The following is a 17,131-nucleotide window of genomic DNA, read 5'->3' on the forward strand; positions in this document are numbered from 1 at the left end:
ACTTGCTGTGGTGACCTGTCATGGGACAAACTGAAAGTCACAACAGCAACAATTTTGACAAATTTGCATGTTTTTTCTAAGTACTGTACACTTGCAGACGCTTCATCCAGCTAGGTGTGTCAAGTCCGCTCCTTTTACAGGGGTGGCAACGTTGCTTGTTTCACAGCCCCAATATTTCCTTCCTGCAGGTGAACCCTCCACGTTCCATGTGATTGGAGCACAGTTGGGAGCGGCAGAGAAGGTGGAGCTCAGTTAGTACCTCCCTCGCTGTCAGGGGCCCATAAAAACCCACCAGGGACTGAGACAGGTACTTAGAGGGACTTGACTCTCCTCTTAGTGCACTCCCCTGCTCTGCCAAACCTCTCTTTCTCTCTCTCTCTCTGTGGCTCCTTTTCTTCAAAATGACGTCCATGCGTAGCTCTAGAACTGTGCGGACCAGTGCCGTAAGTGGTAGTGGTGGCTATGGAGGTAATTATGGAATGTATGGCGGTGGCAAAGGGGGATTCAGCTCAAAATCTGCCATTAGTTATCGATCAGTTCCAGTGGCATCCTCAAGTGTCACTATGCTTAGGTCAAGCATGAGTGGTGGTAGTAGTGGTGGCGGTGGCGGTGGCGGTTATGGCATTGGAAGTGGTACAGGGTATGGTGGTGGTGGTGGTGCAGGTTATGGGAGTAGTTTTGGTTTCGGTACTGGCAGTATGATGGGTGGCGGTATGATGGGTGGAGGTATGATGGGTGGAGGTATGATGGGCCCACCTATTACAAGCGTCCAAGTCAACCAAAACCTGCTGACCCCCATGGACATTAAGATTGATCCCACCATCCATGGGGTCCGTACACAAGAGAAAGACCAGATCAAGGGTCTGAACAACCGCTTTGCCACCTTCATTGACAAGGTACGTGGCCCTTTGATGTTCATCTGGAAAGAAAACCTCCATAACTTGAATTGGTGTGTTTATGCAAAACTGAACATTCATTTTCTGCTAATCTGAAGTGCCGCCTCTTTAAATAATGACCGAAATGCGTATGCTGCATATGATGTCTAAATATAGATTAATGACTTCATACTGTACTATAATTCCAAACTGCTTTCTTCAATGTACACGCTACAACGAAAGCCACTTCCCATTTTACGTATCTATGACCTTAGCTGGCCCTCTGCCACCTGTCTCTACAGTTGGAGGCAGAAACTCGAGAGTGGTCGTATCTAGTGTCTGATGCTTCTGAACTCAAGGGAGATCAGGTTATAAATGATTGGACTTGGAGGCCCACAGAGTGAAGCAGCATACCTGACCTACAACCAATAGAATTTGTGTAAAAGTGAAAGTTCAAGATAATGTGCATTTACCTTGTTGGACTGTATATAATAATGCACCTACCTGCAATAAATGACTAGCGTATCATTTCAGGGTTCAGCAAGCTGAGGCCTAATCCATCTGATTTAGGGCAAATGGCAGAAAATTACCCGGTCTGATCGCTAGTCAGATAAAATTGATCAGTGACACTACAGTGCTTGAGATTTTTCAGGAATTCTCAAGGACGGGCACTCGATAAAAGTGTGCTCCCTACGGGCCAAAAAGCAGAAATGCAAGTTGTCTTGGGGGAGGGGCTTAATGAGATGCAGAAGCCAAAATGGAGGGATGGGCTTCAACCTCCTGCGGGCACTTTACTTCAGCTTTCAATTCATGTTCAGGAAGCAGAAGTTCAAACATGTTTGTCAGACCACCGCCTGCTCTGAAATGATGTCATTACATTTTACAGCATTTTAGCTCAAATTGGATGTTGTGTGAGGGTGCCTTAAGGGAAATTGGAAATTCCAGCAACAACAATATAAGTACATCATTTGGAGTGGTGGTGGTGATGAGGGGCCATGCAAGGAGTCACCACAGAGATCACACAAGGAATTATCTTTGTAACTCTATTTGCAAGCCATAAAGGAATTCTATCCCATACTCTACTAAAAGTGGATTTGAACTTCCATTTAGGTGCGCTTCCTGGAGCAGCAGAACAAAATGCTGGAAACCAAATGGAACCTTCTGCAGGAGCAGACCACTTCCCACTCCAATATTGAAGCCATGTTTGAGGCCTACATTGCTAACCTGCGCAGACAGCTGGATGGACTTGGTAACGAGAAATTGAAATTGGATTCTGAGCTGAAGAACATGCAGGGCCTGGTGGAGGACTTCAAGAACAAGTGTGTCCCGTTTATTTATGTCTTAACAGGATATGATAGCCGCAATTTATTTTTAATTATCTTGTCCGTGCTTCCATTGTTCCAGGTATGAGGATGAAATCAACAAGCGTGCTGCAGTGGAGAATGAATTTGTTCTCCTTAAGAAGGTGGATGAATCTTAAAAATAAATCAGCACATGGAAAACTTATATGTGAAGACACTTAAATTTACGATCGCTTTGTCTCTATCATCGCCTCTTCTTGAACAGGATGTTGACGGCGCCTACATGAACAAGCTTGATCTTGAGTCAAGGGTCGATATTCTTCAGGATGAGATTAACTTCCTCAGAGCTGTCTACGACGCAGTACGTAAAACAAACTCACTTCAGTTCTCTTAATGAGCCCAGGAAATAAGGACTCATTTTCCTTTGGTATGACGACAGGATTCGATTCTGTCCTGGTTTAACTTGTAACTTAATAACAACCAAACTTCAAATATGGTTTGTATATAATTTATTAGGAGCTGCGTGAACTCCAGAGTCAGATCAAGGATACTTCTGTTATCGTGGAGATGGACAACAGCCGCATTCTGGACATGGATGCCATCATTGCAGAAGTGAAGGCTCAGTATGAGGATATCGCCAACCAAAGCCGTCAAAGCACAGAGGAATGGTATCAGCAGAAGGTAGGTGGCGAACGCAATGTCAAATGTAGACCTCAGCCAAGGCCAAGCAATAATGCTTGGTGGTCGTAGACTCCTTATATTGTTTAAAGCATTGCTTGGAATTGGAAGTGCGGATACTATATGCTAACAGGTTCTGTTCACAAATGGAAATAAATTGAATTGTAAATTGTAAATGTAAACTTTTGGTTGATAATGTTCCACCTCAGTCCTGTGAGTGTCAGTAAGGAACATTATACAACGTGGTTAGCAACTACCAAAAACATGCAGGACATCCTGTATCCATAATTATTTTTTTCGACCATGCTGGGAAAAACATTCAAATAACCATCTGTCCAAAAACACAGCATCAGTGGCAGTGATGTTTCCACTCTTGTCCTTTCAGTATAAGGACATGGAGACCTCTGCTGGCCAGTATGGAGATGACCTTCGCTCCACCAAGAACGAGATCCAAGAACTCAACCGCATGATTAGCCGTCTCCAGAATGAGATTGACGCAGTCAAGGCACAGGTAGGTCGTTCAGTTGAAGTTAGTTCTGCATACAACGTAGGTCATTTCCTATGTTTTCAAACCTTCTTGAACACATGGCGGTCAACTTCCTATTTTGCAGCGTGCCAACCTGGAGACTCAAATAGCTGAGGCCGAGGAGCGCGGTGAGTTGGCTGTAAAGGACGCCAAGCTCCAAATCAAGGATTTGGAGGATGCCCTACAAAGAGCCAAGCAGGACATGGCCCGCCAGATCCGCGAGTACCAGGAACTCATGAACCTCAAACTGACTCTTGACATTGAGATCGCCACCTACAGGAAACTGCTGGAGGGCGAGGAGGAAAGGTACTTGGCTTGGCAGCTTTCCCTTCTGAAGATGTTTGTAATCCATTATTGGTGTGCAGTACCAGAGTTTGTTTTTTAATTACTTTGCAGGCTGTGCAATTCAGATGCCACCATCCACATACAGTCATCCAGTAGCGGCACCAGTAAGTATTGACATTCAATTCTTTCATTTTCAAACCATGTTTACATTATTTCTGTTTCATTTGTCACATTTCCCTCACCAGGTTCTAGTGCAGGAGGTGGATATGGAGGAGGAATGGGTGGAGGCATGGGTGGAGGCATGGGCCTGGGTGGAGGCATGGGCCTGGGTGGAGGCATGGCTATGGGCATGGGTGGAAGCGCTGGTATGAGTGGAGGCTACGGCAGCATGTCCCGTATGAGCACTGGCGGCGGCGGCAGCGGCAGCAGCTCCATGATGACAACGAGAACCTCAACGATCTCTCGCCGTTGATAATAGTCCTCCCGGGCCCCTTTTGCCTCTTCCTGTCTGTCATCAGGCCACTACTTGGAAAAACCTTCCTTAGCTTCCACATACCAATGCATTTACTGTTCTCTATACTTCTATACTTCTTTGGTTTGAGCAGCACACACACTCAGAGAGTCAGAGGTTCCATCTCAATCCAAGCAGAGGCAGAGCCATTTTCAGAGCACCAACAAAAAGCCGAGCATGCAGATGAGTCAGTCCTTTCTTGTGCTCGTGGCTGTCTTTTAGTTGCTCGACAAGCACAAACTTGTAGTTGCATGACAGTGAATCGGAATCCCTGCAATGCAACTAATCAGTGCATGCTAACATGTTAGACACAGGAGGAGGTTCAGATGTCTTACACAGTAATTCAAACCTAGAAATGTATGACATGGTCCTCCTTTCTACTGCCTTACATGTCAGCGTGTTTAAAGCAGCCATACACCATACATCATGTTCACTTGATTTCTGGCATATCTGTCTGAGAGAGTAAGCTCAACAGCAGACACATTTTCATCACTTCCGCTTGATTATGAATGGAAAATTAAAAGAGTCTCACTTGGGGCAACCATGTTGTTCTCTGCTAAGCCTGGAATAAAGGCCATTTGAGTCAATCTGACTTTCAGTGTTTCTTGTGTATATTTAGATGACATTCACTGAAGTCTGTTCCATGCCTGCTTTGTTACTGTTCCAAGGGGGGCGTTTATATACATTAATTGTAGTACGGTATCTTGAAATATAAAGCACACAATAGCAGAAAATTAACATCTATCTTAAAACGTATTTAACGTGTGTCAATCAATAAAATACAATGTAAATGTGACCACTAGACACTGTAAGCAGTATGGGCACTTGATGCTTAAGGATATTTATGTATTTATTTATTGTTCATTTATTTCAAGCAGCAATCAACATAAACAATATATCAATTAGCCTGAAAAGGAGTGGGAGGAAGAAAAACATATTAAGTCCCACCCCCAATCTCATTAATATCAAACTTTGAAAACGAATTTAGCTGCTTTCCTGCAAGCTTGCAGTAACCAACAGCGGTTTCCATGAAGACTGAAAAACAAGTGTGTTTACAAACAACTAAAACAACGTGTGTGATATGTATAAACATAGCAACATAACATAGCAAAGTCACCAAATATGACTGAAATGAATTGTAATTGTAGACTTCAGACTTCAGCCAATGACATTGCTCTTATATGTGTTTTTTGAATGGTTCCTTAAAAAAAAAATTCTGTGCTCCTAAATGTTAAATGTTCAAGTCATTTTGAAAGTGAATCATCATCGCGTGCCATTTTCAGGAACACGTCAGATCATGTAAATTACAACACATATCTGTGAAAGATCAATGTGGATTCAAATTTGGCCTAGGAATTTGACAGACTAAATCCACTTTGATGTGCAAATGAGTCTTTGTCACACATCACTTCAGGTCATTTGAAGTGAAAGAACCGGATTTTTACCCCTCAGTTTCTCATGCACAGAGCTGTGTAATATAAGATACTGTAGTCAAATCCTTTCAGATAATATGCCGTCAATTGATAGAAATAGAATAAGCAGTGCAAATGCAACCACGCAAAACCCTGTAGTAAGGAACCATGTTTCACTCTTTTCGTAGACAGGCACGTCTTCATTTCGTGCCGGGGCAAGTCTAGTTTACCATTATTGGGAATTTGGCAAACCTCGTTGCACCTCGCTGGCCATTCCGGCATATTCTATTGCACAACCCCGGCACATTTGGCAATTTGGTGACCAAAGGTAGACTACATTTTAGACAAGCTAAAAACAGGTCTAAGTTGTGGCGCAGGTTTGCGTAATGCAATTTCGGGGGATTTGATCGAGGCGCAGGCAGACTCCTCAGTTGAAAGTTAAACTACCACTCATTGCCACAGCCACCTAAGTGGGGCGAAATTCATTCTCCACAATTTGACCCATCCCCTGAGGGAGAGGTGAGCAGCAGTAGTGGCCGTGCTCGGGATTCATTTGGTGATCTAACTCCTCAATTCCAATCCATAATGCTGAGTGTCAAGAAGGGACCCCTTTTTCGTCTTCGGTATGACCCGGGATTGAACCCACGACTCTATCACTATGTCACTGAGCTGATGTGTGTGGTGCAGGTCATAATATTGTATTCATATACATTTGAATAAAAAATCCTGTATAAATCAATTCATCGAAATAAGTATTATCATTGTTATTTTAAAAATATTTTTAATAGCATAGCACTGATCGCATGGCATAACTATGTGGAGTGGGGGTGATGCCGGAATGAGGGTAAAAAGCGGTCTCCATGCAAATGCCCATCCACAGAAACCAACTTTACATCATCTGCAAAAGTAGATCTTATAGCTCCTATTCATATATTCATATACTTTGCACATGCCGATCTCCTGCATCTGCATGGCAACTCTCTCTGCCATCAATTTAAAGAGACTGAAGGGAGCTGCTTCGATTAGCTGGGAGTCAGCTGTGTTCCCTTCCATAACGTTGCACAACGGAGCAAACGCTCACTTCTACCTGCGCTTGTCTACAGTAGGAAAGTACAAAAAAAATAAAAAAGAATGCTCTCCCCACTGTTAGACTGCTATTTGCGCTAGACTTGTGCTATACACAAAAATAGGGTCAAAGGTCTTCTTATCACTCCATGAGAAATACAGGTGAAAATAAAATGCAGGACTTGTGCTGTAGTTCATCATTAGCTGACATTAAATCTAATTTAGAAGCATTTGCATTTTTTGTCATGTTATTGCTATGAATCATTGAATAATCACTGACCATACTGTTGGTCAGACAAGATTGTTTAAAAAAAAAAAGTGAGTTTCTATTGACATGATCAGAGACAGAGAGGTATTAATTTGAACAGTTTATTATTGCAGTTGTTGTGATAGACTGCAGTACATTATACTGAGAACTGAATTCCATTATTTTGTATGTTGTCTGTCTCATGCAATCAAAATTATGAGCTCTGCAATTGATTCAGAATTTAAAAAAAATTATTATTATTATTTGACATAAACACAATTTACCTCAACTTGTCAAAAACATATGCTGTACATGAGCCAACACTGGTTTATATTGTTTTCACACTGTTTTGGCTTGTTTGAATTGATCTAATGCTGCTCCCTAGTGGTCATCACTTTAACTCCATATGACTGCAGTTACTGAGAGAATCATGATATTTAGTGTTCAAATAAAAGCCTTACACTAATGCTTATTTATGCACAAAAGCTAAAGAAAATAAACCAATATATAAATGAATAAACACATAATTGCAAGAGCTGTCTTTATAGAATCGATCATTCTTATTCTTATGCATCCATCATCTTAACTGCTTAGCCTCACGAGGGTCATGCTGGAGCCTATCCCAGCTATCTTCGGGCATTAGGTGGGGTATATATGGCCTTTTCAGATATAGGGATATGGATAAACTCTACATAATAATGTTTTAAAACATATGCTAAATGCATATGTACTGTTTAGATGGTAGAGAGGGTAATGGTGCTATTATTGTTTTCTATATCAAACAGAAAAATAAAACGTTTGACTAGTTAAGTCATTTAGAATTTTGACATTTGGCAGTTATGATTGAGATAATAGATATATTGTTTATTCAACATTAAAAATATTTAAATACTTACATGCTCACATTTGTTTGAATCGGGGGGGGGGGGGGTTTAACAGCAAAAAACATTGTATGACACATACATAAATACATTATGGCAAAGGTAATAAATGGAACATTTCAACATCATATTTGTTATGCAAAGTATCTCATGAACTGGCCAGAGAATTATTGTGTTAGTGCATAGCAGTATATATAATTTCCAAATGTGAGTTTCAACAGGAAGAGATTTTTTCTTTTTTTTGCATGTCAACTCCTCCAACTTTCTACTAGTTCATTTTTCTAAAATGTGTGTACAACAAGAATAACATTTACATGGGCAGAGCTAGCTCATAATCATTTACATTTAGCTTTTATCTGATTGCAAGAAGAATGTTAAAAGGAGTATTAAAAATCAAAGACATTGTTGGTGCTGACACATCTCCTTATAAGGCTGTCTGACTGGGGTCATCTGGGTCAAAAGTCATGATCTCCATGTGGATGAGACCTGAGAGGATGAAGAAAATAATATATAGTGGATAAGCCTCGGTTGTGAAAAAGTCTCATCCATCATTATAAGACTACCAAAACACTTAGACTTACTTTTCCACTCCCCAATGGCAAGCTCGAGGCTCTCAAAGGAGTCGTCATAAGGCTGAGAGTCAGGCTCGCTCTCCGGGTCATGGTATTCGGCCATGAAGGCGTGTGAGAGTCCCTGTTTGGCTGTCAGCCTTGTGTCCGGATCCAGCAGCAACATGCCCTCCAGTAGCGACAAAGCTGCAGGCACCAATATGCACGAAATCTCTCAAAAGTTTCAAATATGATAATTTTATGATGTCAACATTAGTGGTTTATCCATGAACAGGGTTGGGAGGGTTGCTATTAAAATGTTTTCCGTTACAGATACCTGCTAAAAAAAATGTAGTTATTAACGTACTACAAGTACCATAATATTAAAATAATGTAACTTGATTACTTTGGATTACTTTTGGATTACTCCAATACCGAGTATGCTCATGAAGACAAAATAAAAATAAATATCACCACAATATATATTCTATACAATGTGCCCCTGCTTTTTGCGGGTGATAGGGATCCGGGCAGCCTACAAATAGCAAAAATATTTGTGTAATTAAAAAGCATGTAGGCTATTGATTGATTGATTGATTGATTGATTGATTGATTGATTGATTGATTGATTGATTGATTGATTGATTGATTGATTGAAGGCCATATGCTGTTTTCGAACTGTCCCTGAAATGAAACAGTTAACTGAGGGGGTGCAAAGCTAGGTATACAGTTGTAAAAACAAAAACAAAACAATACATTCAATACTTATTGTGTTTATTATACAAACAAGCTTTGTGAACTTTTTTTGTCACTATAATTATACTGATGAGATACTACTATAAAGCTACTTTTGCACCACCGTCTATAACAGTACTAATAATTTACCAGTAATAGGCCTACCACCAAGTAGCTGAAACTAGTGAATGAAATATAGCTAAAGATTGAATCTTCAAAACTTTGGCTATATTTATCCACAAAATACTTCCCCAACGAAACTTTCGATCAGTAGTAGTGGACAGAGGGGAAAAAAAGTTTACCCACAAATGGAGTGGGGGGGGGGGGGGGATAGGATCATTAAAACTGGAGTGATAGGGACTTAATTAGTCACACATGAATATAAAGTTAACAGAATATACCTGCTTGTCATCATTAGGGTCACTGGTTTAGTTAGTCTATCCCAGCTGACTTTGGGCGAAAAGTGGGGTACACACATGTAGTGGTTCTTATTTCGGATGAATAAAGTAACTATATTTAGGAATAAATATTAACAAAATATTCAATTGTCTAACAGATTGAGATAACGCCAAGCTATACAGATGCATTATGGACAAAAAGTCAAAATACATATTAACATCCATATTTGTCCATAGTTTGGAGTCAAAGCAGATCAACCCACCTTTTTCCTCCATGGACGGAAACACCTCTTTAAAATTTTTCTTCTTTTGCGCAGGGAGACCTTGAACATAAGACTGTGCCTGGAAAACACGTGAATACATTCCATTATTTAATGTTTTTTGGCATATACAATGCCCACTAACATGTGCCAGATACAAACTGTGGCGTGAACACCACACACAAAACTCACATCTTTACTCTGCATCTTCTGCACCAAAGTGGAGTCTGGTGTTCCAGTCAGACGGAGGATCTTTTTCAGTTGATCAATACCTGCAAAAGCTAATTAAAGAAATCTCAGCTTGCTAGCAGCAGAATTCAGTTCAAATGCATTTAAGCAACTGTCCTCATTGGCACAACTGTATTGCATTTTATATTTAGAGCTGTTTGTAATACCTGCACCACCATGCTGCATGCATAACTATGGCGAGGCCATTGTTCTGCACTCAACTGGACATGAAAGGTTTTCTCACCTCCCTGTTCAAATGCCAGGTTTTTCTGATATAAAACATGAGACCAAGATAAATAATTTTAAACTTCTTTCGCAATTAATGTGACCTATAATCAGTACAACGGGTTTTTGTGTGTAAGTGGGGATGTGGCTGTGTTCATGATAAACCAAGCACACTCAAACTAATTAATTTGGAGTCAGCACACACCGCCCTTTGAAGTCCATTTGATTTAACCCAAATAAAGTTCAGCTGTTCCAGTAGGCTTTTCCAAACACTGTATATCAAAACTATTAATTATTTTCTTTGATATCCCGCACATCACAAGAGACACAAGGTGTCTGGGGTAAAATGAGAAATTCATAAATAAATAATTTAATTAATAAATGTATGGTTTGCAATGGATCATCATTCTCTTGTTCTACATCAAAGCAAGACAATCACTGAAAAAAATCCACCAAGAGACATAAACATCCTACAGTTAGTGTTCAAGCTTGTGTCTCTTGTAATGGAGTGTCCATGTTTGAGGATATTGTCATGTCCAGGAAAGAGAACTTGGCCGGTGATCATCTCGGCCAGGATACAGGCAGCTGACCAGACATCCACTGTGACATATGGAAGACAAACATTTTGCTGTGATGTAATTGAAAGTGACCTATTTGAGAAATATTTGTTACCAAAACCCACCTGTCTGACTGTAGTGCATCCAGTTGAATATGATCTCTGGAGCTCGGTACCAGCGGGTCACCACATAACCAGTCATCTCAACCTCTGTCTGCCTCGCAAGCCCAAAGTCCAATATCTGATGAGAAGAAACTAAACATTTACCATGAAGTGCTTTCAAAAACGAAACTAAAACATTGTGGCGCATGTCGTTGGATGTTTGTTTTTTTATATTGACTCAAGTATACCTTTAGTTCACAGTTCTCGTTCACTGCCAGGTTACCAGGTTTTAGGTCCTAAAAACAGAATCAGTATTACAAGAAGAACAGCAAAGCACAAGGCAACAGAATTTGAGCAAAAAAACATTATGCTGACAGTTGAAACACTCTCTGATCCATAAAGATCAAATCTAAATAAACACATCTACCGGTAAATGTTATATAAAAAGCTTCATCTTGTTTTATCTGTCAATACAATTTTTACTATTTCAAGCTTTTTTGTTGGTAAGTCATAGTGACTAAAGAAAGGTGCCCAAGTCCGGTCCTTTCGAGCGCCTGTTTTAGATGTCACCCTCCTCCAACGCACCTGAATAAAATGATCAGCTCACCAGCAAACTTTGCAGAAGAGAAGCCTGATAATAATCCAGATCATATGAATCAGGTGTATTGGAGGAGGGAAACATCTAAAATAGGCTGGATTTAGGCACCCCTGGATTAGAGGTTTAAATTTTAGCAGTAAATATTGTCACTTAAGCAAAGATGACCACTTTTCAGATTTTTGTTCACCGGCAAACAACATGCCATGCAGTGTAAATCAACATTTTTACATACTAACCCGGTGGACGATGCCAGCAGAATGAATGTACTGAAAGAGGGAAAACACAAGTAAAAGATAATGATATTTAAAAAATAAAAAAAAAATAAAGTATCTTTATGTCCATTGTGTCCAAAGACAAGCTATTTTTTCATACTTAAATGAAAATCATTCATTTTTTCATATTAAAAAAAGTAGCCTTTACAGTGTAATATAGTTAAATTTTGGCTAAACTATTATTAAAGAACCACTATTACTAAAAATGGATACTTTAGATCAAAACAAAAACATCCTGAGCAAAGTTTTTTTTTTTATGTTCACAAGCTAACAAAAAATGTCATTTATTTGTATTTGATACAAAAATTGTTACAGTTGTTTTTTTTATCATGAAAAATGTAAGAGCACACTTAACATTGATCATTTTAAATTAACATTGAAACATTGAATGCACAAGCATATAAACTGGAGCAGAGTTAAAGAACGTAACTCTTGTTGCAGGCAGTAGCTACGCACAACGCTTTTTGACAATGACTTTCAGACTTTCTAATAGTAGTAGATAGCAACTGTTATCGCGTGTTCTCATTTCTCTTTCCATCTGCATTGTCTGGCTGTATGACCTTTGGGGTTTCAGGTAGCCCACATGTGAAGCAGATGACCTCAGCTTATCAGGGTTTACCTTCACTACTTACGAGGACTTACAATTCAATACAATGTTTTTTTCTGAATGCATACAGCATATCTGTATTGTATGTGTTATTTGTTATGTTTCTCTTAGCGCATTGAAAAAAAGGTCTAGTATTGTGTGCGTGTGACTTGTCACTTGCGTACTGAATAAAGACACACATACCTTAAGTCCTCGAAGAAGTTGGTAGAACAGGTATGTGGTAATGCGATCAGTTAATCTCCGCTTCTTCATGATGTGGCCCAGATCCTGCGCTACAAAGGGCATCACCATATAACTAGATGTTCGGAAAAGAAAAAGAAAAGACAATCATGGGGGTAAAAAAAAATTGATTAGCAACACAACTGTAGGCAGCCAAAACAAACATGCATGCACTTGCTCTTAACACTCTTTCTTGAACCTCCCATAGATCCATGCGCACGCACACTCTCAAAGGGTCTCAACAAGCTCCAACTGCTAACAGAAGAATGTGCTTGCTTGCTTGCTTACTCACAAGGTTTGAAATTTCTCCACAGAGGAATCAGGCGTGAAGACGTCCAGGAGGCAAATGACCTTTGGTGGCAAGCAAGGGGAAAGAGGCACATTCAGTACGAGAGACTTCATACACACATCCATTAAACAAAAAATATAAATCACAAGATACAAACCCTGAATACTACAAAAACTTTCGGTTCTTATTCAAATGCATCTTTCCATCCATTTTGTCCACTGCTCACCTGTTCAAGGTCATGGGGAGACTACAACATTCGCAGTACACATGTAAGGACAGACAACCATTCACACCCATTGGCATTATCGCTGAGTGGAACATACACTGTATGCACCAAAATGTGGCATGACTTATGCAGACATAATTTATTGCCAAATAAGAAACAACAAATGATCAAAAGTGAAACAACATTTTAGATGAATTGCTTTTTCCTAGTCACATAACATGTTGTCCAGGACATTTGCTCCAAGGTAGAATTCATGAAGCACAATCATTTGTTACCAAAAGTCCAATTGTACTGCGGTAATGGTATCAGTGCTGATTCAGAGGTACGCCTGCTGTTTTGACAGTAGCGTGCAGTCACGGGATCCTTCCATGAATATTTTAGCACATAATGTGAAGTATTTATGTATACAGTAATGTATGCACATTACACTGATGGGGTGACTAATAACAGAATCTTGGTGTGCAGGTTAGAACAAACGGATTCATAGCACTAACAACCAGTATTGAACAAGCACAGGCAGCAACTCAGTGTGAAAGGTGTGTTTGAAATTAGCATGTGGCATCCATGACCACAATAGTTGCCTTGGCATCATTTGGGCAGAAGGCTCTGCTGCCCCACAATGAAAAAAAAAAAGGAGGGTTACCATGAGCTCGTTTACACATCAGTTTGCAATGGAATCATTTTATCTATGAGAAAAAGTATCTGTCAACCTCCAAGTGTTGGATATAGTTTGGCATCTGTGTCCTGAATACAAATTGTAAATTATGTGTTGTGTAAATGTTTCTGTTTCTGGTACTTATGGAGTATGCTGAATTTTCATACTCAAAGCAAGCTTGGTTTTTTTGGTTTTGTTTGAAGACAATGACATCCAAGGACAATTATGAAGCAAAGTTTTTAGCCTTCTTTCCGGATTAGCCGCAAAACCAAACCGCTATATAGTGCTGTATACAGGAAAGCCTGTCGTCGCAGGCAGAAACACTGCATGGACCATGCGGGTTCTAACAACAAACAGCACTCCCAGCCTGGCCTAGGGCTTGGATAAGATTATAGGCTTTTGTTGAATTGTCAACAAAGTTTGCTTGTCCTCACAATCCACTTTGTTGAATGAGACAGATGAGGAAAATTGCAGTTGTTATGAATGCATCAAAACCTAAATTTCATCATCCAGCCTTGAGGTCTGTACTTGCACTTGGGAACACTGCAGTTAAATATAGGACTGAACTTTTCAACAAAAAACAACAACAAAAAACAACAACATACATTATCATGCTCAATGTGGCGAAGAAGCCTGAGTTCCCGGTAAGCCCGTTTGGTGTGGATGAGGGACTGGAAAGGACGATACAGTTTCTTAATGGCCACTTTCTCCTTGGTCCTCTGGTCAATGGCAGAGCTACCACAAACACATTACAGAGAAGACATTAAAGACTCTTGCAACCACTACAGTCTTCTCATCTACATCTCGTGAGAACTGTCACTAGCAAGATATGATAATGATGGTGATGAACAATAATTACATATTTATATATAAAAGTATATGAAGAACAAAAACTGAAAAAATGGCTGACAATCTTGTACGAGTTGAGAATGCAAAAATAGAGGGGGGAGGGGGAGTGTTTTTGTCTACAAGGTGGTTGGATAGAATTTGCAACTGCAACATGGCTGGAAACTACATGCATATTAATAAATGTATTAACTCATTAACTGCCATTGACGGCTATAGACGTCAAAAATTCATTTTGAACTATTTCTATTAGTTTCACTTTTTTTTCCCACTTTTGTTAACAAGAGTATGAAAACCTAGAAAAAATGTAGTGTACATTTAGAACAGATATCAAATGTGATTAGTCATGAGTCATGCGATTAATTAAAATCTAAAAAAAATATCGTCTAATGCCTCTAATTTTTTGAAAAATATTTTCCTTTTTGTTTGATTAATTATTTAAACTCAAGATTGATCACAAATTGTATATCTGTTCTAAATGTACAATACATTTTTTCTAGGTTTTCATACTCTTGTTAACAAAAGTGGGGGAAAAATGTGAAATAGAAATACTTCAAATGAATTTTTGACGTCTATAGCCGTCAATGGCAGTGAATGAGTTAATAAATAACTAGTTACATTACAATACAGATATATTGTGGAGATGTGCATAGCTGTTGAGCGCATTATATATATTGGGGAGTAGCTAATGCAAGTTTGTTGGTCAGTGGTTTATCGTTAGATGCAGTATATGTTATCACTGTGGGCTAAGTGCTTCCCTGCTGGCGGATGAGATTCTTGCATATCAGTAGACCTGCACTGACTTGCTGACTTGTCTGAGGCGCACAATAGTGCTTCAGTTTGCAGAAGGCAGATAGCTGCGGGTGCAACAAAACGATGAGTGGAATGCATACTTTAAGCGTATACACACTCTGCATTGACTATAGTCACATTACTGTACTGACTGTGAGTTTCAAGAAGCTTTAATAATGACCTTTGGCCATTTATAAACAGGATGAGAATATGGCACATCTCTTTTAAGGGCATTTAGAGGACTGATGTCATGTTGATTATACATACAGTATGTCCATGACATACTGCCTTCTCTAAGATAGCAGCATAGCAAACTTTGTCAAGTGTTACATAATATTAATCATTAGTATATACATTAAAATTGAGTAAAGTAGAGGAAGCCAATGTAAATGTAGAAGCTACTGAGATATGGATGATGTGCCAGTTCAACTCACCAAACTGTCCCGTAGGCACCCGAGCCAACTCCCCGCAGCGCCGTGTATCTTTGCGGGACTTCCCACGTCGTCTTCTTGATCTCCACTCTTTGAAAGCCATGTCTAACTGGAGAGTCCCTCGGTGGAGAGTCCATAACTCAATTGAAATGTCTACTCTAAGAAGTCTGGCTAGTACACGGTGTGTGTGTGAGTGTAACCAGACAGGTGAGAGAGTAGCAAAGGTTGAAGGAGCCACGCCTCTCTATGCGCAATTTAACCATGCGAGTGACACATAAAGTTTTCCCTTCTTGGTCTTCTGAAAGATGGGATGCATTTGATAAATGTGTACTATGAAAAACAACAATAACAGCATTGGTTGTTAAAGTGTACTACTATCTAATCTAAACCATTCGTCCATCCATTTACTTGCACGGGTTTGGGTCGCGGTCAATACCTATTAGGAGAAAAGGGAACAATGAATTTAGGAGCTGTGTTGTCTTCATTTATGTTACTTTGGGGGGGGGGGGGCTTAACAACTTGCAGATAATCATACACTTTTTTGGCAAAGGGGAAAAAAAGACACAATTACCTTAGTCTGTTAGTGACCAACTTACCAACCCTCTAGCAGTGGAAAAAGATGTGCTACACCCTGAACTGATCACCAGTCAGTCACAGGGTACATGATACACCATTTATACTGCCACTGAACAGGAATTGAACCCTACCTGCACCAAAGGCAGGCTTCGTTTTTCTCATCTCAAGCATCTCTGGAACTGTCTGATTCACTTATATCATAGTCCACATGTATGGAGGTAAATTTGGTGCAAAACTAACTTGTGCAAAAAATTTGTACCTGTAGAAAAAAAGTTTAAATTTGTATCTGTAAAAGTCATGATTTGTATCTGTAAAAAAAAAATGTGTGCCTGTAAAAAAAAATTTGTATCTGTAAAATTAATTTGTACCTGTAAAAAAAAAATGTGTATGTGTAAAACAAATTTGTATCTGTAAAAACAAATTTGTACCTGTAAAAGTCATGATTTGTATCTGTACAAAAAAAAATTTGTACCTGTACAAAAAGTATAAATTTGTATCTGTAAAAGTTGCGATTTGTACCTGTAGAAATGACAACTTGTAGTCAAAGAAGTCGTAACTAGGAGTCACAAGTGGTTTTTCTGCTGCTGTTCAGTGACGTGAGTTTTGCCCCATTTGTCGCGCTACAAATGGAGCAAAACTAATTTGTACTTGTAGAGCGCCGTGATTTGTACTCGTAGAAGAAGAGGGCGGGCTCTGGAGGATTTGGGCGGGCTAAAGCTCAACCTCATTGGTTGACCGAACGACCGTGGGTTGAACTCAAATGACGCCCATAAATCCGCAATTCCAA

General features: G+C 39.6%; 2 protein-coding genes across 5 annotated transcripts; one reads left to right on the plus strand and one right to left on the minus strand.

Moving 5' to 3' along the window:
• The first annotated feature begins 296 nt into the window (after positions 1–296).
• On the plus strand, positions 297–4,768 carry LOC147178617 (keratin, type II cytoskeletal 8-like). The gene is made up of 9 exons (XM_086068152.1): positions 297–896; positions 1,986–2,194; positions 2,280–2,340; positions 2,442–2,537; positions 2,693–2,857; positions 3,240–3,365; positions 3,466–3,686; positions 3,777–3,829; positions 3,911–4,768. Exons 1-9 carry the CDS (start codon positions 402–404, stop codon positions 4,135–4,137), a joined length of 1,653 nt encoding a protein of 550 aa, XP_085924278.1. The 5' UTR covers positions 297–401; the 3' UTR covers positions 4,138–4,768.
• A 2,283-nt stretch (positions 4,769–7,051) lies between these two features.
• On the minus strand, positions 7,052–15,976 carry LOC147178618 (mitogen-activated protein kinase 12). 4 transcript variants are annotated; one of them, XM_086067878.1, is made up of 12 exons: positions 15,772–15,976; positions 14,305–14,434; positions 12,822–12,880; positions 12,494–12,582; positions 11,668–11,697; positions 11,082–11,129; positions 10,858–10,972; positions 10,704–10,775; positions 9,915–9,994; positions 9,726–9,804; positions 8,363–8,536; positions 7,053–8,267 (listed from the first exon to the last, which is right to left on the minus strand). In XM_086067878.1, exons 1-12 carry the CDS (start codon positions 15,869–15,871, stop codon positions 8,206–8,208), a joined length of 1,038 nt encoding a protein of 345 aa, XP_085924004.1. In that variant the 5' UTR covers positions 15,872–15,976; the 3' UTR covers positions 7,053–8,205. The 4 variants fall into 4 exon arrangements, with proteins under 4 accessions (XP_085924006.1, XP_085924004.1, XP_085924003.1 ...); XM_086067876.1 differs by having other exon boundaries at positions 7,055–8,267; positions 12,494–12,605; XM_086067880.1 differs by lacking the exon at positions 11,668–11,697 and having other exon boundaries at positions 7,052–8,267.
• Positions 15,977–17,131: the final 1,155 nt, after the last annotated feature.

The sequence above is a fragment of the Leptonotus elevatus genome, chromosome 2 (assembly GCF_054856555.1).
Source record: "Leptonotus elevatus isolate MCC_2025b chromosome 2, RoL_Lele_1.0, whole genome shotgun sequence".
NCBI classification, from domain to species: domain Eukaryota; kingdom Metazoa; phylum Chordata; class Actinopteri; order Syngnathiformes; family Syngnathidae; genus Leptonotus; species Leptonotus elevatus.

What these genes read in the sequence shown, in the direction of transcription:
- LOC147178617 (XM_086068152.1), top strand. Translation starts at nt 402, where the DNA reads ATGACGTCCATGCGTAGCTCTAGAACTGTGCGGACCAGTGCCGTAAGT. An exon ending in AATTTGTTCTCCTTAAGAAG is followed by an intron (nt 2,341 to 2,441) that starts GTGGATGAATCT and finishes CTTCTTGAACAG; the next exon opens with GATGTTGACGGCGCCTACAT. An exon ending in TCAGAGCTGTCTACGACGCA is followed by an intron (nt 2,538 to 2,692) that starts GTACGTAAAACA and finishes ATAATTTATTAG; the next exon opens with GAGCTGCGTGAACTCCAGAG.
- LOC147178618 (XM_086067876.1), bottom strand. Translation starts at nt 15,905, where the DNA reads ATGGACTCTCCACCGAGGGACTCTCCAGTTAGACATGGCTTTCAAAGA. An exon ending in CTGCTGGCATCGTCCACCGG is followed by an intron (nt 11,130 to 11,667) that starts GTTAGTATGTAA and finishes TTCTGTTTTTAG; the next exon opens with GACCTAAAACCTGGTAACCT. An exon ending in GATGCACTACAGTCAGACAG is followed by an intron (nt 10,776 to 10,857) that starts GTGGGTTTTGGT and finishes CATATGTCACAG; the next exon opens with TGGATGTCTGGTCAGCTGCC.